This window comes from Muntiacus reevesi, chromosome 6 (genome assembly GCF_963930625.1).
Source record: "Muntiacus reevesi chromosome 6, mMunRee1.1, whole genome shotgun sequence".
In the NCBI taxonomy this organism is placed as follows: Eukaryota; Metazoa; Chordata; class Mammalia; order Artiodactyla; family Cervidae; genus Muntiacus; species Muntiacus reevesi.
In genome coordinates this window covers 108,579,885-108,605,326 of record NC_089254.1, presented here as the reverse complement: position 1 = coordinate 108,605,326, position 25,442 = coordinate 108,579,885, and the positions used below count along the sequence as shown (strand labels likewise).

The following is a 25,442-nucleotide window of genomic DNA, read 5'->3' as shown; positions in this document are numbered from 1 at the left end:
GAACTCGATAAATCTGTCGGCTTGATATATTTTTAAAAATTCGTTTAAATTTAATGCACTTTTTTTCAGAATCAACCATGAGCCACACGCACACGCTGCTAGTTTCACTTAACAAAAGCATACTGAAGTTTACCAGAGAAGAAAGAAAATAAGCCCCCGAGCGCTCTCCCAGTTTCCTAGGAGACGGGGGTCTGACGTCATGAACCGGCAAGCGCGAACGTCCTACTGCGCATGCCCGCCGGCTCCCCGTCGTAGGCTGGGCGCAGTGCGCATGCTCACGCCGGGGTCAAAGGGTCAGCGTCTCTGACTGGCTGAGGGGAAGACGCCGGGCGGTAAATGGCGCTGCAGGCGGGAAGGTTGAGTGGCTGGTACGCCGAGCCTCCGGGGAGATGTGTAGTGACTTCCATAGGGCTGAATCTGGGACGGAGGTGAGAGGCGCCGGGGTGAAAGCCAGGGAGACGAGAACAGGGCTGCGGGCGGGCGCGGGAGGCCCGGGCCCTCAGGAGGAGGAGGCGCGCGGGGCCCGGACGCCGGCCACCCTGGTGCCCCGTCCCCCAAACTTGCGCCCCCCGGAGACCTGGAGCCCTCAGAGGGCTCACTGCGTACACGGCTGGGTATAAAATGGGAGCTGTCTAGTCTCTAGCGTTATGGGCCAAACCTGTGCACGGCAGTCAGACACGGTGTGCAGGAGAGGCTAAGAAAAGCAGGGTGTCGCCCGGCTGAGCATTCATAGACTTTTCTAGAACAGGGGTGTCTGAGTAGGTGGCGCCACCTTCGCCTTCTGTTCTGTACGTCTTCGCTTATGGCGTCCTGCCCTCGCTATTACATTATATATTTCCAGCCTGAGTATCCAGAGCCACACAAGCAGTGTGAGGCCTGCAAGGATTTATTCAGGAATTGAACCCGCAAGGACCAGGCACTTAGTATGTGTCAGCCGCGGGTGAAAGAACTAGTCAGAAGCAGGAAACAGCTTCTGCTATTGCGGAACTGAGAAGGGAGGCGGACTGCAAATTACAGGACCTTGGGCAACCTAGAAGACTTAAATGGGAGGAAGAGGCGACAGCAGAAGTTTCAGGGACCTTTTGAAGCTGACTTGGCAAGGAAGGGGCGACACGGGGCAGGGAGTTGGAAGTATGTGGGTGCTGCCTTTCGGCTTCCCTGATAGCTCAGTAGGTAAAGAACCCGCCTGCATTGCAGGAGACCCCGGGTTCGATTTCTGGGTCGGGAAGATCCCCTGCAGGAGGGATAGGCTACCCATTACAGTATTCTTGGGCTTCTCTGGTGGCTCAGCTGGTAAAGAATCTGCTTGCAGCGCAGGTAACCTGGGTTCGATCGCTGGCTTGGGAAGATCCTCTGGAGAAGGGAAGGGCTACCCACTCCAGTATTCTGGCTCGGAGAATTCCCCAGCCCATGGAGTCGCAAAGAGTCAGACACGACGGAGCAGCTTTCACGTTTATTTAGGGGAAGTGCAAGTAGTTCTTTGTAGTTGAAACCAAACAAAGCTAGTGGGGACACAGTGTTGGGAAGTGAGGCAGGGAGTGGCAGGTTGTGGGGGATCTTTTTTTTACAGAGGGGGGAGGAGGGGTAGCAGTGCCCTAAAATGATGAGCAAGCTTTCTGCGGGGGCCCAGATAGTCTGTATTTAGGCTTTGCGGGCCATTCTGTCAGGCAGAGAAGGCAATGGCACCCCACTCCAGTACTCTTGCCTGGAAAATTATGTGGACAGAGGAGCCTGGTGGGCTGCAGTGCATGGTGTCGCTAAGAGTCGGACACGACTGAGCGACCTCACTTTCACCTTGCACTTTGATGCATTGGAGAAGGAAATGGCAATCCACTCCAGTGTTCTTGCCTGGAGAATCCCAGGGACAGGGGAGCCTGGTGGTCTGCTGTCTGTGGGGTCGCACAGTTGGACACGACTGAAGTTACTTCGCAGCAGCAGCTGTCTGTCAGGACTACTCTACTCTGCTGTTTAATGTGAAGGCAGCCAGAGGCGTGTAAACAAATGAGTGTGGCTCTGTTCCAGCAAACCTTTTGTTCTTTTGGGAAATCTCTGTGTTTTTAAAATTTTTATTTATTTTTGGTTCCGAGTCTTCATTGCTGCACCAGCTTTCTGTAGTTGTGGCAAGTGGGGGCTACTCTCTGGTTGTGGTGTGGAGGCTTCTATTGCCGTGGCTTCTCTTGTCTGGAGCACGGCCTTTATAGCACAGCAGGCTTAGGTAGTTGTGGCAAGTGGGCTTAGTAGTTGTGGCTCCTGGGCTCTAGAGCACAGGCTCAATAGCTGTGGCGCTCAGGCTTAGTTGCTCCACGGCCTGTGGGGTCTTGCTGGACCAGGGATGGAACCCACATCTCCTGCATTGGCAGGCAGAGTCTTTCTCACTAAGGCACCAGGGAAGTTCCAACTTTTTGTTTTTTAAACATCAAGATTTGGCCTGCTGGCTATAGTTTGCCAACCCTTGCTCCTTTAGAGTGGAGGTGCTGCTCCCCATAAGAACTGCTACAGTTACAAGCTTACTGATTGAAATGATAATTTGAATCCCAGGTTAAACTCAGATGACTTTTGCAGTCAGAACAAGCCTAGCATCTAAAAACTGAGAACCCAGTACAGTCGAATCACTGAACAAAGAATTCAGCATCATATTGTTGGCCTGCCACAGCCGTCTGGCGATCCTCAGCAAGATTGCCTTGCTAGAATTACTTTGGATTACAGAGCGGGCGGGAGTGGGGAGGATGCTTCTTTATTCTATTTCCTTTTTGTCAACAAAACCAACTAAACAAGCCTCTTTTTTCTGAAGTGCTGGGCACCCTGTGGCCATTGCTTAATTTATTTGGATTCTGTTTCTTTTCTTTGTACATGAGTCTACTACGAGAACTTCTACTTGGAGTCATTGTGTTGAGGAAGATATCTGAGGTCACAGACTATCCCAAGAAACTTAAATAAGCTACTTTAAATTTTTAATTCACAAGAATAGCCACATTATAAAATAGCTAACTTTTCCAACCTCTTGTGACTAGGAGGCAAAAGACATTTCATACAAGGTCTTCTTTTAAAAAACAAAAAAAAGTTGCAAAGAGGATTTTTTTTTTCCCAAGCAGATTCCAGGGATGCAATTTCTGGTAGGTGAGAGAGCAAGTAGAAAACTTACATAGTGAACCCTTAATTTAAAGAAGACACACCTTGGAATGCAATTTACAGTAGATAATCTGTTCTTTACCTTACTTTTAAACAGTAGCAATGGTATTTTTACTTTTATGTTCCTCTGAGCATTAGAAAAGGTTTTTGGCAGTATTTTGGTATCACCCACCAAGTGGCTGCATTTGCACATAGTTGTTAAGTAGTGATGTACTTTCGGTTTTCTCAAAAATGCCAGTATGCGTTAAGTGTAAAAGTAACCAGTGGGTAAAAAAATTCGCTGTCCAGTTTTGTTTGACATGCACAACATACTCTTTCTTCTCTTTAATTTTATTATGATAGTTTCAATTGTATTTGTTGTTAAAGTAGTACATGTTTATGGCAGAAAATTCCAGTAGTACGAAGTGACAAGTCAGAAACCTCTCCACCCCAATTATCATGTCCCAAGGGTGGGGCTAGTGGTTAAGAACCCACCTGCCAATGAGGGTTCGCTCCCTGGGTGGGGAAGATCCCCTGCAGGAGGAAATGGCAACCCACTCCAGTATTCTCGCCTGGAAAATTCCATGGACAGAGGAGCCTGGCGGGCTACAGTCCATGGGGCTGCAAAGAGTGGGACACGACTGAGCACATGTGTTAAACCTTGACTTCTAGCTTTGTAAAGTGAGGATGATAGATGATGATTTCTCAGTTCCCTTTCAGCTGTACTTCTAGAAGGTGAGTCCTTATACTTCTACATATCCTTTCACTAAGCACAGTATTCCCTGCACAGTACACACTTGATAAATATTTATTAATAGTAATGCCTGGTTTTCTTTTTTTTTTTTTTTTTGGCTGCACTGTGCAGCACACGGGATCTTCGTTCTGTAACCAGGGATTGACCTGTGCCCTTGGCAGTGACAGTGCAGAATTGTAACTGTTGGTCCACCTGGGAATCCCCTGGTTTTTTCTTAGAAAAGGTTCAACTCACCTGCTGAATCAACTAGCCCTGAAAATGGATGGCGCTGGAGCGTCAGGTCCATACCCGGCCATTGCCGTCAGTCGGAGAGGCAAAAGAGGACTGGTGTGCCAAACAACACCCGCCCTGACCCCCACCCCCACCCCAATGCTGTGATGTGTAGGAGGGCCACTGCGGTGAGCCTTGAAGCCTAGGGTGTGAACCCGGGTGGAGCCACCAGAGGCAAGTATTAAAAAAAAAGGAGTATTTATTAAATAGTAATAATTGGTCTTGCGGTGATAGAACAACATCTATCCCTTTCTCTCTTTGTATTCCTTCTTACCCAGAACAGAATCAGTGCTGCATCATTACCATTACTCCATTGTGAGTACTTGCAACTTCCTTGTCATTTTATATCCTAACCTACAAAAGCAGAGACATTGCTTTGCAGACAGAGTCTGTCTAGTCAAAGCTGTAGTTTTTCTAGTAGTCATGTATGGATGTGAGAATTGGATTATAAAGAAAGCTGAGCACAGAAGAATTGATGCTTTTGAACTGTGGTGTTGGACAAGACTCTTGAGAGTCCCTTGGACTGCAAGGAGATCCAGGCAGTCCATCCTAAAGGAAATCTGTCCTGAATATTTATTGAAAGGACGGATGCTGAAGCTGAAACTCCAGTACTTTGGCCACCTGATTGGAAGGGCTGACCCATTGGAAAATACCCTGATGCTGGGAAAGATTGAAGGCAGGAGGAGAAGGGGACAACAGAGGATGAGATGGATGGCATCACCGATTCAATGGCCATCATTTGAGTTTGAGTAAGCTCTGGGAATTGGTGAAAGACAGGGAAGCTTGGCGTGCTGAGGTCCATGGGATCACAAACACTCGAACACAACTGAACTGAACTACTTTCCTGATTGTGATTAAACCCAGCTGTCTACTTCCACTGTCCACTGGATATTGCTAGAGAAAATCACAACCAGGCTGACTGATTTCATTTTAAATTTATAACCTTGAACTTCAAGTGGACTTCTAGTCCACCTGAGCTTTCCTAGCTAATTCACTTTGTCTCTGCAACACATCTGTTATCAAGTCCAACCTTAGGCCTGAATTCCAGCCACACATGTTCTAGTACCTTCTTGATACCCACATGGATGTCTAATAGGCCTCCCACACTTAACATGTTCATAATTATTGACTCCTGGATCAAGGGAAAATAATAGAAGAACGTTAATATGCCCCAAACTGAAGCCTTGGTGTACCACCACATGTGTACACCCAGCCCCAGCCTGCTGCCTCCTACAGGTTCCCTGTCTTGTTAAATAGTGAATTTTTTCTACTTGTTGCTCAAGCCAAAAACCTTGAAGCCATTCTTGAATCTACTTTTCCCCTCCTATCAGCCCACACTCATCAGTGCGTTCTGTCTTCCGTCCCTTCAGTGTGCTACCGTGGATTTGACCACATTGCACTGCCTTTCCTGCAGCCGTCCCTCTCCCTAGTAACCATCACCTGCCTGACTGCGGTAACCTTGTAACTGGTCTCTGCTTCACCCTCTTTGCACTTCCTCTGGTGTATTTTCCATGTAGTATCCACAGTGCTCCATTCAAAACATAAGCAGACTCTACCGCCCAGAGCTTTCCAGAGGTTTCCTGTATCATTGATAGTAGTACCTGGAATCCTGTTTCTTACATGGTTTGCAAACTGTGATTCATCCTTCAGCCACATCCATAACCTCAGCTCTCCTCTCCTGCCTTTGTGATCTCTCCGACACTGCCTCACCCTTCTTCAGACACACTTGTCCTTGCTCTTCCTTGAATGTACCAGATCTCCCTCAGCCGCAGAGCCTTTGCAGTTCCTGTTGACTGCCTAGATTCTGCTCCCTCAGAAGGTAACATGGTTCACTTCCACACTTGCATCATTTCTGTTCACAAGTCAACTTGTACGAAGAGGTCCTTCCTACTGTTTGTTTTTTAAGGTTTATTGTTTATGGCTACACTGGGTCTTCGTGGCCGTGTGCAGGCTTTCTCTAGTTGGGGTGAGTGAGGGCTGCTGTCTGTCAGTCGCTGCGGTGGTTTCTGCTATTGCAGAACGAGGTCCCTAGAGTGTGCAGGCCTCAGTAGTTGCGGCTCACTGGCTCCAGAGCACAGGCTCAGTAGTTGTGACGCGCAGGCTTAGTTGTCCCACAGCATGTGGGGTCTTCTTAGGCCGAGGGTTGAACCCATGTCCCCTGCATTGGCAAGGAGATTCCTAACCACTGAGCCACCAGGGAAACGCCCTTCCTACTGTTAATCTTTATTCCATTTACCCTGTTTCTTCCTCTGAACTCTTACATCTGACATCTTACATTGTTTATGTGGTGTCTTCCCACCTCCCACCCCTGCCATTTAAGAATCAATATTGCAGATGTTCTCTGTTGGGTTTACTCCTTTAAGTCTCAGTGTTTAGGAGAGTATTTAGCCCACTGTAGGCGCTCAGTAGGTCTTCCCCAGTAACTCAGTAAAGAATCCTTCTGCGCTGCTGAAGACACAGGTTCGGTCCCTAGGTTAGGAAGATCCCCTGGAGTAGGAAATGGCAACCCACTCCAGTATTCTTGCCTGGGAAATCCCATGGACAGAGGTGCCTGGTAGGCTGCAGTCCATGGGGTTGCAAGAGCCAGACCTTACTTAGCTACTAAACAATATCTGGCTTCTGTCTCCATCTTCCACTAAGAGTGCTTTTCTCCAGGTTGCCGTCAAACTTTATGTTGCCAAATGCTCATTTCTGAGCACGCCTGCTAGTCTAGAAAGGCAGAAGGTGCTCTTCCTGCAAACAAGCTGTCAGGACCCCGAGACAGGCTGATCAGTGTGTGTCTAAAATAATCCATTAGGAATACCCTCCTTCCCTGGGGAAGAGAGAACAAGAGGATAGGAGAATACACTTCAAATGTTTCTCCCGCGGAGTCCCTCACAAACGGGGGCAGGAGGCCGGGGAGGGAGTGTTCCTACATTGTTAAGCTTCTGCAGTTTAGAGTCTATGCTTTGTTGTCTCTTTCTGAGGTCTTGTGTGTAGTTGATTTTTCTAAGTGAAATTTTGAAGCACAGTCTGATAATAACTTCCTAGTGCAATCTTAACCTTACATTTAATGAAATTACTAATTTGTGGAATGTCATAAATTAAAATTTAGTCTTTATTGTGGTAGAAATTAATGCTGCTTAGGTATGTATAGTAATTTTTGCCTGACTTTTAATATATTTTTCTTATAGGATGATTGCTTTTTAAAACATATTAGTCAAAGGCAGCAGCTTTCAGGGAATATACTAGAAACAATGGAATTATACTATTTAGTGTCTGAGTAACAGCTGTCTTTTCCATGTAATTTAGAGAAAAGCTTTATTGAAGAGCCAGGCCTAGTACTCTGCCCTGAAGGGCAGTTGAATTTTCTAAGTAGCAGAAGAGCCTGATTTCATAAATGAAAAGAATTAGTCCTCTGATTTAAGGGACTCCATGATAAGGACCAAATTTTGGATTGATCACATACATGTTAACATAGATGCTGTTTCCTTGCCTTCCTACATGTTCCATCTCGTCTCTTTATGTTATGTGTTGTTTAGTCACTAAGTCATGTCTGTCTGATTGTTTGCAATCACGTGGACTGTAGCCCACCAGTCCATGGGGTTTCCCAGGCAAAAATACTGGCGTGGGTTGCCATTTCTTCTCCAGGGGATCTTCCTGACCCAGGGATCAAACCTGTGTCCCCTGCAGTGACTGATGGATTCTTTATTGCTGAGCCACCTGGGAAACCCTGTCTGTGTTATTACAGTTACACGTATTTGCCTGGAATGCATTTCCTCTATATATTGTGTATGCAGGAAAACTACCAAGAATTGTATTCAGTTTGTAGATGAAAGTCCAAGCCTGTTATAGGGCAGGAGTGTGAATATTTGGTTTAGAGTGTAGATGGACTTTCACACTTAACTGGTTTGAAACCTTGCTGCTGGGTCCATCTGCAAACAGATTTCATCACAAAAGGTCAGGGGAAATGAGCCTTTATCCAAATGACAATTACATATGCATGTTTGCCTTAATAGCATTCATTTCTGGTAATTTGATCTTTAAGCTCCCCTTCCTCCTCTTTTGTAAGCTTCTCCCTAAAACTAAAATGATGCTTTAAGGCATCTTTATGATACGTATTGTACTTAATAAGCATATATAATAAACATAGACCTTGAAGGTATATGATCGCCTATAAAACAGACTCAGACTCTTGTTAATAACTATTAATAACTTTAGAGATAACTAAGAACACTCATGGACTTCTGTAGAACTTTGCATAGATTGTCCAAACAGGAAAATTTGCATAGCTTAAGGATCCTTTTACTCCATCCTTTGCCCAGTTGTACCCACCTGTGCCCTGTTTACCTCATCTTAACAAGCAGCTACTAAGTTTGTACCAGATGTAAAGCATTTTGGAATTGGTGGTGAGCCGAGGTAGAGCCTTCTCCTTTAAGCTCTTAGGTCCAGATGAGGGAGACAGGTAATATGTTCTGAAGCATAAGAATGGCTTCCCGGAAGGAGGTGGCCCTCAGGAAGGTATAGAGTTTTTATTGAAATGTCTCTGGGCCGTAGAGCATTTGAGAGTATAGGGAAAGGACATTTCTCGATCAGTGAACCTTTTGAATGTGCCTGAAAGAACTATATGCTGAATCTTTCAAAGTTAAAGTAGCCTCTCACACAGATTAGGATCTACTGTCCCTTCTGTGCCTTCACAGAGCCCCATGTCATTTCTGTTACAGCACCTACAATGCTTTCTTGAATTCTTTAATCTTTGACTCTGCCCCGTTCAATTCTTTGAGGATAGGAACTGTGTCTGTTGTATCTATGTATGCCCAGCAACTTATTCACTGGAATATTTACTGGAAATATTCAACTGGAACATTTACCAATGAATATTTGTATAATTAAGTATTACCGCCTTTGTAGTGTTGCTCTAGTGTTGATTCTGCTGTTGAAAGAAAACATTTGGGGATCCTTGTGATGTTAGGATGTATTAGGAGAGATGTTTGAGAGAGACCAGGTAATTGTTTAGACAGGACCTTAGATTGGTTTGACCTTCAGCTGTCAGGTCAGTTCAGTCGCTCAGTCATGTCCAGCTCTTTGCGACCCCATGAATCACAGCAGGCCAGGCCTCCTTGTCCATCACCAACTCCCGTAGTTTCCTCAAACTCATGTTCATTGAGTCAGTGATGCCATCCAGCCATCTCATCTCTGTTGTCCCCTTCTCCTCCTGCCCCTAAACCCTCCAAGAATCAGGGTCTTTTCCAATGAGTCAACTCTTCTCATGAGGTGGCCAAAGTATTGGAGTTTCAGCTTCAGCATCAGTCCTTCCAATGAACACCCAGGACTGATCTCCTTTAGGATGGACTGGTTGGATCTCCTTGCAGTCCAAGGGACTCTCAAGAGTCTTCTCCAACACCACAGTTCAAAAGTATCAATTCTTCGGCGCTCAGCTTTCTTCACAGTCCAACTCTCACATCCATACATGACCATTGGAAAAACCATAACCTTGACTAGACGGACCTTTGTTGGCAAAGTAATAGCTCTGCTTTTTAATATGCTATCTAGGCTGGTCATAACTTTCCTTCCAAGGAGCAAGCATCTTTTAATTTCATGGCTGCAGTCACCATCTGCAATGATTTTGGAGCCCAAAAAAATAAAGTCTGACACTGTTTCCCCATCTATTTGCCATGAAGTGATGGGAACAGATGCCATGATCTTAGTTTTCTGAATGTTGAGCTTTAAGCCAACTTTTTCACTCTCCTCTTTCACTTTCATCAAGAGGCTTTTTAGTTCCTCTTCACTTTCTGTGATAAGGGTGGTGTCATCTGCATGTCTGAGGTTATTGATGTTTCTCCTGGCAATCTTGATTCCAGCTTATGCTTCCTCCAGCCCAGCGTTTCTCATGAAGTAGTCTGCATATAAGTAAATAAACAGGGTGACAATATACAGCCTTGACATACTTCTCCTATTTGGAACCAGTCTGTTGTTCCATGTCCAGTTCTAACTGTTGTTTCCTTACTTGCATATAGGTTTCTCAAGAGGCAGGTCAGGGTCTGGTATTCCCATCTCTTTCAGAATTTTCCACAGTTTATTGTGATCCACAGCTGAAGAAGTCCAAAAACTGTTGTCCCTGTACTCAGATTTTTGTCCGACTCAGTGATACAGACTTTTAGGCTTTGTAGCCCAGGGGAACAGCTCCAGGCTTTGGGCGCCAGAGATCTCTGAAATCTTGACTCATTTTCTCATCTGCAAAACAGAATGGTAACAAATAGGGTTAATGTAACAGTTAAAAGAGATAATGTATATAAGTTATGTACCACTGATACCACATCTAGTACAAATAGTAGTTGTTTTTAGATAGATATTGTTATGATAATAAAATCTGGCAGATACTGATTTACAAACCAAATGCCAAAACTCTTCATTTACAAGATTGTGTCCTCCGTGTATTCTTTCCCAATTAGGAAATTTGGGCTCAGAAAGGTTCCTTAGAGAATCAAGAGAAATAGTTTAGTTATCTTAATAGCTGCCATCACCAAGCTCTGTTTGCCTGATGTGGTCATCTTCCCTAAAGGGATTAAACTATCCTGTCAAGCAGAATTTACTTGGATTCCTTGTACCCTGGCTTCCTTCTGAAGCTCTAGGTTGATTACACCTTGCTTCTTTCAACTTCTCAAATCTGGACATTATTCACTTAAATTTATGTAATTGTCAGGTTTATGCCAAATTTTTAGGGTATTTTCTACTTGGGTTTGGAAGATACATCATCCCATCCGATGACTTATAAGTTGTTAATATTGCCTATTTGTGTAAGTATTATTATGAAAAATAGATACGTTTTCCTAAACAAAAAATGTAGTGAGGAGTGAAGTTAACTGGGTTCTCATCTCTCCTTCTGTATCTAATCTATTACTATATGTTGTTCTGGTTAAAGTTTGTGAAGATTATCTCGGCTCTTACAGAGTTGGGAAAAGGGAGGAGTATTTTCAGACAATTGTGGATATTCTTAGTTGATAGTATACCAAAACTTCACAAGTAGTGAAGTTAGTTGCATTGTAGAATATGAAATTATGTCAGTAAACTTTTCACATGTTATAACCCGTTGATTTATCATAACTTTAAACTGTCTGGGAGTGAATTTTACCCAGTGATTGGTCATTTGGAAATAGTGGTTCACTGAGTTATGTAGATCTTCCAAGTATTTACACATTTGTTAAATAATTAGCCCCCCAAAATCACATTTGTTAAAATCACCAGTGATTTCACCAGTACCTTAAGTATTGGGATGCTGTCAAGCTCACAGTAGTAGATAAAAAGTTTTCCAAAATTCACATTTTATCATTGGCAACAAATACTGTCAGTTACTCTTCCTTAAAGTGGTAGGGTCACTTTCTTCATTTTCAATAAAATGTCTGCCAGATACCAAAGTTTGTGTAATCGTAATTTGTCTGCAGTCATTCGTCAAATCAAAAGTGTTTTGTGAAAAAGTATCCATCTCAGATAATCACACAGGTGCTTTTCCTAGAGACAACCCACTGCGTTTCGGTTTGCAGCAGAAGTGCTTTCTTTGTGTGTGAAGTTGGGGGGAGTCCCCAAGATACCATCTGCAGAGTTCCAGGTCCTCACCCCCTCACTCATTCAGGCATTAATTGCATGTTTGGGGGTTCCCAAGGCTACCTTCAGGTTTCGTGGTTTGCTGGAAGGACTTACAGAATACACTGAAAGCTTAGTCACACTTACAGTTTACTGCAGCAAAAGGAAACGTTGAAATCACCCCAGGGAAGGGATACAGTGGGACAAGATCCAGAATTCCCAACAGGGAGCTTCCAGTTCCTGTCCTGGTGGAGTGGACAGTGCTCGCTTCCCCAGCGACAGCGAGGAAGGTGCGCCAGCCAAGGACGCCCACCTTAGCTTTGGGGTCCAGAGTCGTCGTGGGGCTTTGTTTTGTGGACATAGTCAGCCCACCGAAAACTGAGGCTGAGCTGCCCCCAGCCCCTCACCCCACCCTGTGGGTATCAAGTACTCCTGGAACACATTGCATCCTTAGCAGTCTTGTCAAAGAAGTACTGTTTGTTTTCTTCACTTGACCGATGAGAAACCTCAGGCCCAGAGATCTAGTGGGTCAGGTTCTGACATCCCAGCTGTCTACTCTTAACTGTTGTAAATTGCTTTTTTTTAAAACTTATGATTTGTTTTTGGCTGTGCCGGGCCTTTGTTGCAGTCCCTGGAGTTTCTCTGGTTGTGGTGAGCGGGGGCTACTCTTCACTGCGGTGTGTGGGCTTCTCTCCTTGCAGAGCACAGGCTTTAAGGCGAGCAGACTCAGTAACTGCTTAGTTGCTCCATGGCATGTGGGATCTTCCCAGACCTGGTATCGAACCCATGTCTCCTGCATTAGCAGGCAGATTCTTAACCACTGGACAACCAGGGAGGTCTTCATTGCTTCTGAAAACCCCTTGCTCTAATCGACAAGTCAGAGAGCAAACTCATAAAGGTGACATCCAAGATCTTTTGCAATCTGACTTCTGTTCTTTAGGACTTTGTTATGTCCTGCCTTCTTTGTGCCACAAGCTCTGGCATTTCAGGTCTCCTTACAGTTTACCTACGCACAGCTGTTTATAACGTTTTCATCTTGGCTGATGTTGCATCTGCCAGGTTTGCCTGCCTATGTGCCCTATTCACAGATTCAAGTGTTTGGAGCTTCTCAGGGAAAGTTTTTCTCCATCGTCCCTTCCCTTCCCATCCCCTCCACCAGATAAGGAGCTAGCAATATATATAATGGACAGATAAAAGCTGATACCTGTATGACAAGTGTGGTAGGCATAGTGAGAAAGATAATTATAGCAAGTAAGGAAGGTTATGCTTTGCAGTTAGTTTGATTCTGTGTCTCAAACTATACTGTCACCTTCTTTGAAGGCAGGGACTCATTTTATACCAAGAGTACTTGGTACATAAAAAATATTTTCTGGGTAAATGAACACAACTTTTCTTCTAAATTATATTTTCTATTTCGTAATTTCCTCCAAATCCTAAAAATGCTGAAAAGTTTCTTACAGACTTTTGGTAAATTGTGTAAATGTTGATTTGTAGGATTATGTGTGTGTGTGTGTGTGTGTGTGTGTGTGTGTGTGTGTGTGTATGTTGGATTTTATATTTTTAGATAATGAGTTTTCCTTCTCTTTTTTTCCTCCCTTTTGCAAGCTCCTTGCCCGACTGGAAGGTAGAAGTTCCTTGAAAGAAATAGAACCACATCTGTTTGCTGATGAAGAGTCACCTGTGCATGGTAAAAACAGTCTCGAGCCAAAATACGGTGTCATAAATTAAGTATTATAAAACAAATTTTTTCCCCGCATATATCCATATATGGGTTTCCCTGGTGGCTCAGATGGTAAAGAATCTGCCTGCAATGTGGGAGACCCAGGTTTGACCCCTGGATTGGTAAGATCCCCTGGAGAAGGGAAAGGCAATCCACTCCAGTGTTCTTGTCTGGGAGAATTCCATAGACAGAACAGCCTGGCGAGCTACAGGCCATGGGGTTGCAAAGAGCTGGATACGACTAAGCAACTAACACACCCACACACACACATTCAAATATACTCACACTTCTAGCAAGAGCCTACGTAGATTAAACGTGAAATTAAAAACTGGGACAGTGATGATGATGGCACACTTTTTAGCCTTCGTTGTCTGCCAGCTGAGATAGAGCCTAGTTTACCTTCAGTAAGTCTTCAGTGTAAACAACCTCTTTTATCCCAGCACAATATTTGTGGGAGTTTGTTACTTATTTTTTGTTCTTTACAAGTTTGAGGATCACAGGAAAGTCCTTATGTACTTGGTAGTTCTGTGAATATTTTTACAATAGGGAAAGTGATACCCACTTATTCTATTAACACTTCTCCACTAGGGAAAACTTAAAAAAGAAGGTGGTGTGCTTAGATGTGTATTTCTTTATTTCTTTTCCAGTGTAATAGCTTTAAAGAGATATAATTCACCCACTTAAGTGTATAGTTTGCACTTATGCATGTATTGGTACAGTCAATTCTAGAACATTTTCTTCACCCCCAAAAGAAGCCCATGCCTGTTGGAAGTCACTCCTCAATTCCTCTCGCATCCCTTAGCTCTAGGCACCCATTAATCTACTTTCTGCTTCAATGATGTGCCTTTTCTGGACATTTCATGTAATTGGAACCATCCAATATGTGGTCTTTTGTCACCGATGTCTACTTTGCTTCATATTCTCAAGATTTATTATACTGTAGCACACATCAAATAGTTTGTTCCTTTTTATTGACTAATGTTCTGTTGTATCCATTCATCAGTTGATGGCCATTTGGGTTCTTTCTGCTTTTTGGTTGCTATGTTTTTCTCTGGAGAAATATTTTCAGTTTTCTTGGGTAATATCTACGAGAGGAGCTGCAGAGTTGTATGGTAGCTCTGTGTTTAACTTTTGGCAAAATTGCCAGGCTGTTGTCTAAAGCACCTCTGGGAAACCCACACTTTACCTGCCACCGTCAGTGAAGCGTGTAATGGTTCCAGTTTCCCCAGATCCTGCAGACAGTTACTGTCTGTCTTTTTGATTATAGCCTTCCCAGTGAGAATGAAGTGATACCGCGTTGTGGTTTTGATTTACATTTCCCTCATGGCTAATGGTGTGAGCATCTCTGCGTGTGCTTTTTGGCAACTTGTGTGTGTAATCTGGGGAAATATCTAATCTTTTGCCTGTTTATAAAATTGGACTGTCTTTTTATTGTTGAGGTGTAGGAGTCCTATATATATTCTAGCTACAAGCCTTTATTAAATATGTGATTTGCAGATATTTTCTCCTGTTTTGTAGTTTCTTTTCTCCGTTGAGGCACAAAGTTACTAATTTTGATGAAGTCCCCCAATTTATCCAGTTTTTCTTGCTCTTGTCTTTAGTATCATAGCTAAGAGCCATTGGCTAATCCAAGGTCAAAAAGATTTAGGCCTTTTGGTATTATTGCAACTGATTTCTGTTTTCATTATTTTCTGATCAGAGAACATACTTCTGTGATTTCAGTCTGTTTAAATTTATTGAGATGTGTTTTCTGGCCAAACATATGGTCCATCCTGGAGAATGTCCCATGTGTGCTTGAGAAGAATGTGTATTCTGCTATAGTTGGGCCAAGTGTTTTATTGATGTCTCTTAGTTCTAGTTGGCTTTTAGTATTGTTCAAGTATTCTTTTCCTTGCTGATCTTCTGTCTAGTTGTTCCGTCCATTATTGAAAGTTGGATATTTTAGTCTTTTGGTCTCCAACTATTGGTGAATTGTTTCTCCCTGTCTTGTCAGTTTTTGTGGGATTCATGTAGTGTTGGGCACATGTATGTTTATTATCATTATTATAGCTTATCAATGAATTGACTTATTAATCATTATAAAATGTTTCTCTTTGTCATCTCACACCCTTTAAGATGGCTACTATCAAAGAAAACTCACAAGTGTTGGTGAGGCGGTGAGCAGATTAGTACCTTTGTACACTATTGATGGGATCATAAAATGGAGCACCCATTATGGAAAACAGTCTGAAGGTTCCTCAAAAAGTAAAAAATAGAACTACCATTGTACTTCTGGGTATACAGTCGAAAAGAATCGAAAGCAGAGTATTGAATAGATACTTACTTGCATACCTGTGCTCATAGCAGCACTGTTCACAGTGCTCATCCGCAGATGAACGGATGAAAAAAAAATGTGGTCCCTGCATCGTGTGGAATATATCCAGCCTTCAAAAGGAAAGAAATTCTGCGACATTGTACAACATGGATGAGTCTTGAGGACATGCTTAGTGAAATAAGCCAGTCACAAAAAGAAAAGTATTTCCTGATTCCCCTGTATTATATGGGGTATCTGAAATAGTCAGATACATAGAAACAGAAATGGAATGGTGGTTTCCAGGGGCTGGGGAGAGAAGAGAGAATTGTTTAATGGGTACAGATTTTCAGTTTTGTGAGGTGATAAGTTCTGGAGATCTGCTTCACAGCTGTGTGAATGTACTTAACGCTACTGAACTGCATGGTTAAGGTGGTGAATTTTATGTTATGTCTTTTACCACAGTTTAAAAAATGTCCTTTGTCTCTAATAAGAGTTATTTTGTCTTAACGTATATTTTGTCTGGTAATAGGCTAGCCACTTCTGGTCTCCCTTGGTTACGTTTGCATAGTATTCCTCCTTCTGTCCTTTTGCTATCAACCTTGTGACTTGGGATGGAAAGTACGCCCGCTGTAGACAGCCTATAGTTGGGTCATGTTTTTTTATTCCATTTTGTCAGTCTCTGCCTTTTGTTTGGACTATTTAATCCATTTGTTATTATTAGTTAAGATAGGGCTTATGGCTGCCATTGTGCTGTTTTCTGTGTGTCTTAGGTCTTTTTTGTTGCTCTGTTCATCCTTTGCTGTCTTCTTTTGTGTTAAATGGACTTCAGCGGTGGCTCATGTGGTGAAGAATCTGCCTGCAGTTCAGGAGACCTGGGTTCGATCCCCGGGTCAGGAAAATCACTTGAAGAAGGGAATGGCAACCCACTCCAGTGTTCTTGCCTGGAGGATTCCATGGACAGAGGAGCTTGGCGGGCTGCCATCCATGGGGTTCTCAAAGAGTTGGACACAAAAAAAGTAAAGAAAAAATAGTCGGACCCAACTGAGCAACTAACACTTTCACTTTGTGTTAGATAGATATTTTCTAGTGTATCATTTTAATTCTTTGTTATTATTTTTACCTTTTTTTGAGTTAGTTACCTCATGATGGCCTCAGGATTACAATTAACATCTTAATTTATAATAGTCTAGTTTGGGTTAGATACTGTCTTCATTTCTATATTTTTTGAAAAAAATCTTTGCTATCGTATAGCTACATTCCTGTCCCCTTCCTCTTGCTGTTATAAATTAAGTATTTATACAGTGTATGCCCATTACACTTAAAATTTTGCTTAGTTAAAATCATTAAAATTACTTAATGGAATTGTTTCTTAAATCAGATGAAAAAATAATTACAAATATAAAACACATATAACTCTTATATTTACCTATATAGTTATATTTACCTGGGTTCTTTATTTGCTCATTTGGAATTAAGTTACACTCTACTGCTATCCTTTCATGCGTCCTGAAGGACTCCTTTTAGTATTTCCTATAGAGCATATGTGTTAGTCAAAAAAATTCTAAACTGTCAGTAATAAATGACAAATTTTGATCAAACATATTAGAAAAGATTCAGCTATCTTTTTATTCTATCAGAAAGGATATTATTACGTTGAACCTAATGGAACTGACATTAAAACATGGATTCGAAGCACAGCTTATACATTTGAATGTTATGTTTATAGAAACTTTAAAAAAATCATTATGTTCAGTCACTAACAAAAAAGTTTACTTAAAATTATGATAGATCTTAGAGCTATAAAACTGGTTAGATGAAAAAAATGGTTAGATGAATACTCATTGGAGCAACAGCAGACATAAAACTCGGATTATAAGGGTTATTTATCAACAACAGCACTTTAACAAAAAGTGTTACAGGGAAGTTCATTTTGAAGCAGTGAGAGATTGAGGGGTTACAAGCATCTCCAGTGCTGTTGTGAAACATTTTTAGTGGTTTTTTTGGATAGTAGTTATTCAGTACCATATGCAAACTCATTATCTCTTCAGTACTATAGTGATTGCTCTGTAAATTCAGCATATTTGTTATATGATCAGTAGGTCAATAGGAAATAAAGTGCTCAGTCACTCAGTCGTGTCCGATTCTTTGAGACCCCATGGACTGTAGCCCACCAGGCTCCTCTGCCCTTGGGATTCTCCAGGCCAGAATACTGGAGTGGGTTGCCATGCCCTCCTCCATTGGATCTTCCTAATCCAGAAATCAAACCCAGGTAGATTCTTTACTGTCTGAACCACCAAGGAAGTAAGTTGGTACCTAGAGGATGTATTTTTTGACTTTTCTTTCTTTTCCTTATTTTGAAGGCTCTTTAGATTCGTAAACTCACTCTGACAATCTGTTACCCAAACCCCTTACAGCATTCTATTTGTGATAGTAACTATCAAGGCCAAACCATCCAGATTTTCTGATTTAGTTTAACTTGTCAACTGTCAAACTGTAGAGGTGATTTTTTTTTTTTTTTTTTTTTTGGTTTTTGGTTTGTTTTTTTAACTACCAGTTGTCACACTCAGTACTTTGACTGGACTAGGGCAAGGCTTCTCTTAACGGCTCACAGAAACTTAGGAGATAGTGTTTCAGATGCAGTTGAAAGGACCGTGTCTCCCTATAGAACATTATGTTTGAGTATTATTTTTGATCTTGTGATTCGGTAGTATATGTTTATAAAAATCAATGAAATTTATTTCAGTTCATCATTAAACAAACATATTTGTAGAGAATCTAGTTCAAGAAGTTAATGATAGTATTCATCTTTAATTTCCAAGTTGGCAGATTTTACTTACCCAGTTGTTAGAAATGCCCTTTCCCCCCACTTTGCTACTAATCTGTAAAAGGGGAAGAGTGCTTCTACCTACCTAATAGTCTCTTAGACAGCCTTAAACTTTGCCTCAGTTTCATTCATGCTGAACCAGGGCTCTGAAGAATCTTTGTTCACACCACACCAGCTAGCTGTTCCTCAGTTAACGTGTGGGTTTGGAAATCCTCGTTAGATCTTGTAGGAGAGTGCTCTCAAAGCCTCACTCTTATGAATTACACTGAAAAAATGTTTCTGAGCACCACCCCTCTATCCAAGAAAATATTTAGCAAAGTTTTCATTTTTCCTCTGTTCTGAGAACTCCAGAAAATATCCAGAGAGGTCTCACAGTTACCCCCTCACCAATATTATGGGTTTCTAGCTCCCTGCGGAGTCCCTCCTCTGTTGCTTCAGAATATGTTACATTTCTCTTACCTTATCTTCATTTGACTCTCCAGCCACATGAAATTGCTGTTGAATTTTTACTCTTTTAATGAACCTGAACCATTGTTATTTTTCTGGTTCCTCATGTATGCCTCCCTTCCTCCAATCTGATTTCCATCCTTGCTCTTACCTGAAGGCAGTGACTGCTCCCTGTGGTGCTGTTTCAGACTGAGTATGTCTGTTTGTAAAGTTTGGTTCATAAAATGATGTTTCTGTCAAAGGTCCTTTTACAGACTACATTTACTGCTGTCAGATTACTATCCAGGACAGTTTGGAGATCTGTTCCTTACCTCCCCCTGCCATTTTTTAATTTTTAGAACCTTCCTGCTGTATTTACTAGTATTTAGTACTATTTCTGTTAAATTTCTGTCTTAACTGCCTTCATGCTTACTTCTCTAACTGTGGCTGTATGCTGAGAACTGAGTTTTGGCCCTCTGTCTTAGTTTTAGGTTCACTCCCACCCCACTGAAGAGTTTTCTGTTCTCCGTTCTGTGTAGCTTATTCCTGAGTTGCTCTCTTCAGCCTCTTATTACTGTCATGAATCTTGAATCCTAGTGGCCGTAGGATATATTTATTTGTAACACCTAGAGATACATCTTAACATACCATTTTGAAAGCTAAATTCTTATTAGAATATTTACGTGATACGTGGATTAAAAATCTCTACTCTGTTTTTTTGTTGTTTTTTTTTTCTTTACACGGTACTTCAAGCCTGTCTTTGAGAACTTTTAAGTCACTATGCTAGATTTCCCCTTACCTTCTGAGTCAGTGAAGGAGGCCAAAGACTTGAGAGAAATGTAGCATCGGCACACTTGGGCCCAGGGGCAGCTGGCAGCGGCTGACCCAGCCCTGGATGTTGGTTCCTGTCCTGGCTTACCTCTGGTGTTGGCCCCTCATTCCACGCCTTGGTCAGCGGCCTTCACACCTGCCCACTCTGCTAACCAAAACCGCACCCCACCTGTGCCTCCCCACCCCAGCTGCTCCCTTTCAGAATGCCACGTTCCAAAACTGACTTTCTGCACGGAATGAGAACTTACATTTTCATTTTTTAGATTTCTTTCAAGGCATTCTTAAGAAGAAAAGAATCTGATGAAATGCATTCAAATGATACTGTACTTTGCACTAAGGATAGAATTATTCAAGTCCCCACCTTAAAGTAGTGAACAAGAAATCTATCAAGTAAATCGTCAGAAATGACATAGCACATAAATGTAATGATGATCGGTGATAAAGTTTCCTTTTCCTACCTCTGGGTGTTGTTATTAGGATTCCCGTTTTCAGTTGGAAAGCCCTGTGGAGGCGTTGATGGCTGCTCCTCAGCCTCATGGGCCGACTTCCTAGGAAACAGAGAGAAGCATGTGTGTGGTCTGCTTGTTCGTCTCCCCAATGCGCCTCTGCGTGGCCCGTTGCATCCTCACAACCACTTTCCCATGAACCTTGCTGAGCTGTGTTTTCAGCTTTCCTTCCCTATCATTAATATTGGCTCAATGTTAATGTTCCTTCATCTAGTGATGTAGTTTATTCTCTTTCTATAGTATAAGGTGATAAAAGAGTTTTATTTGGGGGCATGGGGAGGATTTCCACTTAGTTCTTCCTTAGCCATATGGTAGAAGGGAGTAACCTGAACTTCTGGCTTGAATATAACTAAATATAATTTTAGTCACTATATGAGCATCCATGAACAATTGTTAATGTGAAGATAATTTTACTCCCTGAGGCTGAAATCTTGGAAATGGGGGCGGGGGAAATCTTTTTAATTAAAAATTTGAATTGCAAATTGTATATAAGATTATAGTGAAAATTGGCTGAAGTTTTATACTACTTAAATATGGTATGGTAGCAGATTGCTAGATTTCTTAGAGATTATTTGTGAGTGTTCCAACATACCATGGTTTGTTAGTAATAACAGGAAATAAAGTAACTGGACTCTCAGACAGACCTTATAGTTGGTTCAGAGCCTAGGAGCCTACCTTTTTAACATGGTGTTTCCAGTTGTACAGTTCGGCCATAAAGTGAATGGCAAATAAACAAGAACTGGAAAGCCCCTGTTTTGAGTGGATTTTGAAAAAGTCTGGTGGCAGGACAGTTTCCCAGGTGTTTTATTTGTGCTGTCCTCAATAAACGAGGGGCAGAGAAAGAGATTTGAGTCTTCAGAGTAGTTGACCCTGACTTATAATGCTCGGAAGATAACTCACTTTGCAGGTGTCATTTCAGCGAACCGGTGTCGAGCGGTATTCACACAGCACAGAGCCGCTAAAGGCAGTGTGGAGACGTGCGGGGTGTCTCCCCTGGGGATGCAGCTGGCACTCGGGGCCTGAGGGCTGTGTGCCCTTCTGCCTGTGTGTGTCACACTGCACAGTCAAGAGCCCTTCCACCCAGGATGCCAGCCACTTTGGGAAGCCCTAGTTAGGGAGTGTCTCAGCTGCACGTAACAAGTCCAGCCTCATGACTTACGCTCCTCATGTTGGTGTGGAGGCAAGCAGTGCATGGCTGGTATGCAGGGTTCTGTATTGTCATCCACGGCCTGGGCACCTCCAGTCTTCCTGCTCCATCCTCTTTGGGGCCTCCCCTTGCAGTGTGTACCTGTCATCCTCGCTGTTTCCAGACAGCTGTCCCCTCTGAGAAGAGAGTGACAGAGCAGAGGTGGCGCCCGTGTCAGGACAGCACAACTGGGAAGCCCCAGCAGACATCCCCCTGTGGCTACAAATGTGGCACCTGGTGGCCTCTCTTTGCAAGGAAGACTGGGAGAACCGCTTTTAAGCTGGGCACATTGCTCTTCCCCCCAAAGTGGGGTTTTACACTTAAAGAGAAAGGAGAAACCGGACGTTGGGTAATTAACGACCGGAAATGCTGTGCCCCAGTAGTAGTGCCTTTTTTTAAAAGATGCTTGGTCTCAGGCGCTTTATTCGCGGTGCTGTAAGAGCGCTTGTGAGTGTATGAGGACCTGCCTCCAGGAGATGCCCATAGGCCCATTTCAACCTTCTCATTTTGTTTGTCAAACTTCCTTGGTGCTAATTAACAGCCAACACCTTTTTCAGAGGTGAAATGTAATATTTTATGTTTAATTTATTTATTTGTATTTGCATATATAAATTCCTTTTGGCAAATGGGTTTAGATTTTCTTTCTAAAGAGAAACACTTCCATAAATGTCTTTATAAAAAACATTTTTGCAGACTTCATTTTGTAGCCTGTCATTATTGTGCTGCTGCATTTTGACTGACATTTTTAAATTTTACACAGGTGATATTCTTGAATTTCATGGTCCAGAAGGAACAGGAAAGACAGAAATGCTTTATCATTTAACAGCACGATGTATACTTCCAAAATCAGAAGGTGGACTGGAAGTAGAAGTCGTGTTTATTGATACAGATTACCACTTTGATATGCTCCGGCTTGTTACAGTCCTTGAGCATAGACTATCCCAAAGCTCTGAAGAAATAATAAAACGCTGCCTTGGGCGACTGTTTTTGGTGTACTGCAGTAGTAGCACCCAGTTACTCCTCACCCTGTGCTCGCTGGAAACCATGCTCTGTAGTCATCCCTCTGTCTGCCTTTTGATTTTGGATAGCCTGTCAGCTTTTTATTGGATAGACCGCATCAACGGAGGAGAAAGTGTTAATTTACAGGAGTCTACTCTGAAGAAGTGTTCTCAACTCTTAGAGAAGCTTGTAAACGAGTATCGGTTGGTTCTCTTTGCAACAACACAAAGTATAATGCAGAAAGCCTCACACCCGGAGGAAGGGCCTTCCTGTGCCTTTAATCACCTGAGTGATGTGGATGTAGACTATAGACCCTATCTCTGTAAGGCCTGGCAGCAGGTGGTGAAGCACAGAATACTTTTCTCCAAACAAAACGATTCTAACGCAGGCAACCAGTTTTCTTTAGTTTCACGTCATTTAAAAAGTAACAATTTAAAAAAACACTTTTTTACTATTGGAGAAAGTGGTGTTGAGTTTTGTTGATGTGTATCATAAAACAGTCTTTTGTCAGATCTTATGCAGTTTTAGAAAGTGTTTAATAGGCTAAAATGATTTGATTCTAAAATTTTAAACTAAACTTTGCACAGTGGCAGTATCATAGCCAATGAGGTTTATCCGAGGCGCGATTATTGCTAATTGAAACTAAACTCTAAGGGAATCTAACATAACCACGTTTCTACACAGAATGGATTTCTTAAACTGGAACCTTAGGCTGTTCTGTTCCTGGGTTGTTGAAGGTTATTCAGAGTGGTAATAGTTAAACTACATTAAGTTGTTTTAAAACTAAATAAATAAGATAGACATTTCAGTCCAAATAAAATGGAGTTTTCTAACTTTGTGTCACATTTCTGGAACTCAGTTAAATACTTGTTTAGGAAAGTTGAAACGCCTTTCTGATTTTTCATATGTAATTCCTTTAAGAAGCTGTGAACTTGGAAAATGTTTCTATGGAGCTGTTATTTCTGTAAAGGGGATGAAAGCAGGGAGCCTACCCAATCTGCCATTCACACCCAAGACTTTGGGAAGTCAGAGCATTCTGATCTGTCATACCGAATCCCAGGATGCAGCTGCATTGTGGTTGGGTTTCTGTATAACTGTTGAATCATGAGGAAATGAGATACCCATTCAGAGAATTCTGTGAAGGTTGAAATTCATCTTTCTTGTTAAGTAACTTGTTTGTTGTTATTGAGTCACTCAGTCATGTTCAACTCTTTGTGACCCCGTGGACTGCAGCACACCAGGCTTCCCTGTCCTTCATCATCTCCCAGAGTTTGCTCAAACTTGTGTCCTTCGAGCCCATGATGGCATCCAGCCATCTGGTCCTGTTACCCCTTTCTCCTCCTGCCTCTGCCTGTTAAGTAAGAGGCAAATGCTAAAACCATAGTATAACTGCAGGTTACTTGTGTTTTCTTACCCATTTAGAATAGGTCAGACATACCCTGAAATGAATCGAAATGTTGCCAGCTGAGAGCTGGACAAGGCTTTATATCCCTTGGTCCAGTAATGGCCAGAAAGGGGTGCATGCGCCTCCAGGGGCACATGAGGTAGCCTGCGGTGAAGGAGCAAGAGAAATTTAGAACCTTGGTTCATATATTCTAATCTAAGAAAGGATTAAGTCATATCAATATTTGATATTCAGATTGACCCTATCACTCATTCAACCTGGGTATCAGATTGTCTTGTGTCACTTGAATTTTTGAGGTATCCTGTAGGAAAAGTGGGAAGAACAATGGACACGGGTGTTCTCAAGGGTGTGTTCATTTAAATGTAACCTGCTTACTTAAAATTAACTGTATGTTTACTTATCTAATGAAGCTGCTTTGTAAGGGCTTAAAAGATCATTTTCATAATGCAGGCATGGCAGATGTAGCATAAGCTGTCTGTACCTGCAGCTCCATCTTTGAGGAACCTGCAGTTCCCCAAACCCAGCGACTTCTGCAGGTGTCTTCTGGACGCAGAGCCTGCTGGGCGGCATGTGGGCCAGGCGGGGCAGTCCTTAACCAGTGACGGTCAGCGTTTGGTAGGTCAGTAACTCCCTCTTCCTCACCCCTCAGTGAGAAAGAAAGTATTTCTCAGGGTGGCCCCTGTAGGAGTCATCTGTTCATTAGCTCACTGTCTCTTGCCTTCCATCCTTCCCTCTCACATGCAGCCTCATGGGGTTGTCTCCCTAAGGAGCAAAATCCTTGTCTAGGAACTGCTTTTGTTGTGAGTTGAGGGGGAACCCAACTGTCGGCAGGCAATAAAAAGTCGTCAGGTTGACAGCCCTTCTAGGCGCAGTATTTGCTCTTCAGCCACATTATGGAATTTAAAATGATGGCATTCTAATTGTTAATCAAGTTAAATTACATTGGATCACATTACTGTCATCACACCCACTTAACCTTTGTGCTGTCAATAAATGTTATTTTGCTATTAATATACTTTAAAATATTGCCATATTTTATCCACAGTTCATCTTTTTTCATTTTATATTCTTGTGTATTTTATTACATGCAGTACATGTTACACGTAAGTAATCTATAAATATTTGTATGTTGAGGGAATATGCTTATTTTTCCTCCCCATAAGAGTGTGTGATCAATAAGAGTGTGTGATCAATAAAAGTGACAATCTCTTGCTCTACTTGAGAGGACTTCTCCTTTTAGCTGTTGAGATGTGAAAATTCTGTAACCTTCGTTACCAAGCTCTGGATGTGTGTTAACACACGTTTATGAAAAACTAGCAACTCTTAGCAGGACTGTGGCCTTGACTGTGACAGGAGTTCCCGTTTCTCCTCTGTATAAATGAAGTGCTAATTTCATGGACTGTTATTCACAGATTTATAACTTATTCTTCAGGAACATGATTAAAAAATAATGAACTTTTATTATTAACTTAAATTATCAATTATATATTAATGTGTCAGACCAAAGACTTAGTTATCTTAAAAAGATTTGTTATCTGACATGTTGGAAGGAATTAAGAA

General features: G+C 42.2%; 1 protein-coding gene and 1 pseudogene across 1 annotated transcript; both read left to right on the top strand.

Annotated features, from left to right (window-relative positions):
• The first annotated feature begins 305 nt into the window (after positions 1–305).
• Positions 306–25,442, top strand: XRCC2 (X-ray repair cross complementing 2). The gene is made up of 3 exons (XM_065939641.1): positions 306–428; positions 13,298–13,379; positions 22,239–25,442. Exons 1-3 carry the CDS (start codon positions 390–392, stop codon positions 22,958–22,960), a joined length of 843 nt encoding a protein of 280 aa, XP_065795713.1. The 5' UTR covers positions 306–389; the 3' UTR covers positions 22,961–25,442.
• On the top strand, positions 23,053–23,132 carry LOC136171335 (U4 spliceosomal RNA; annotated as a pseudogene).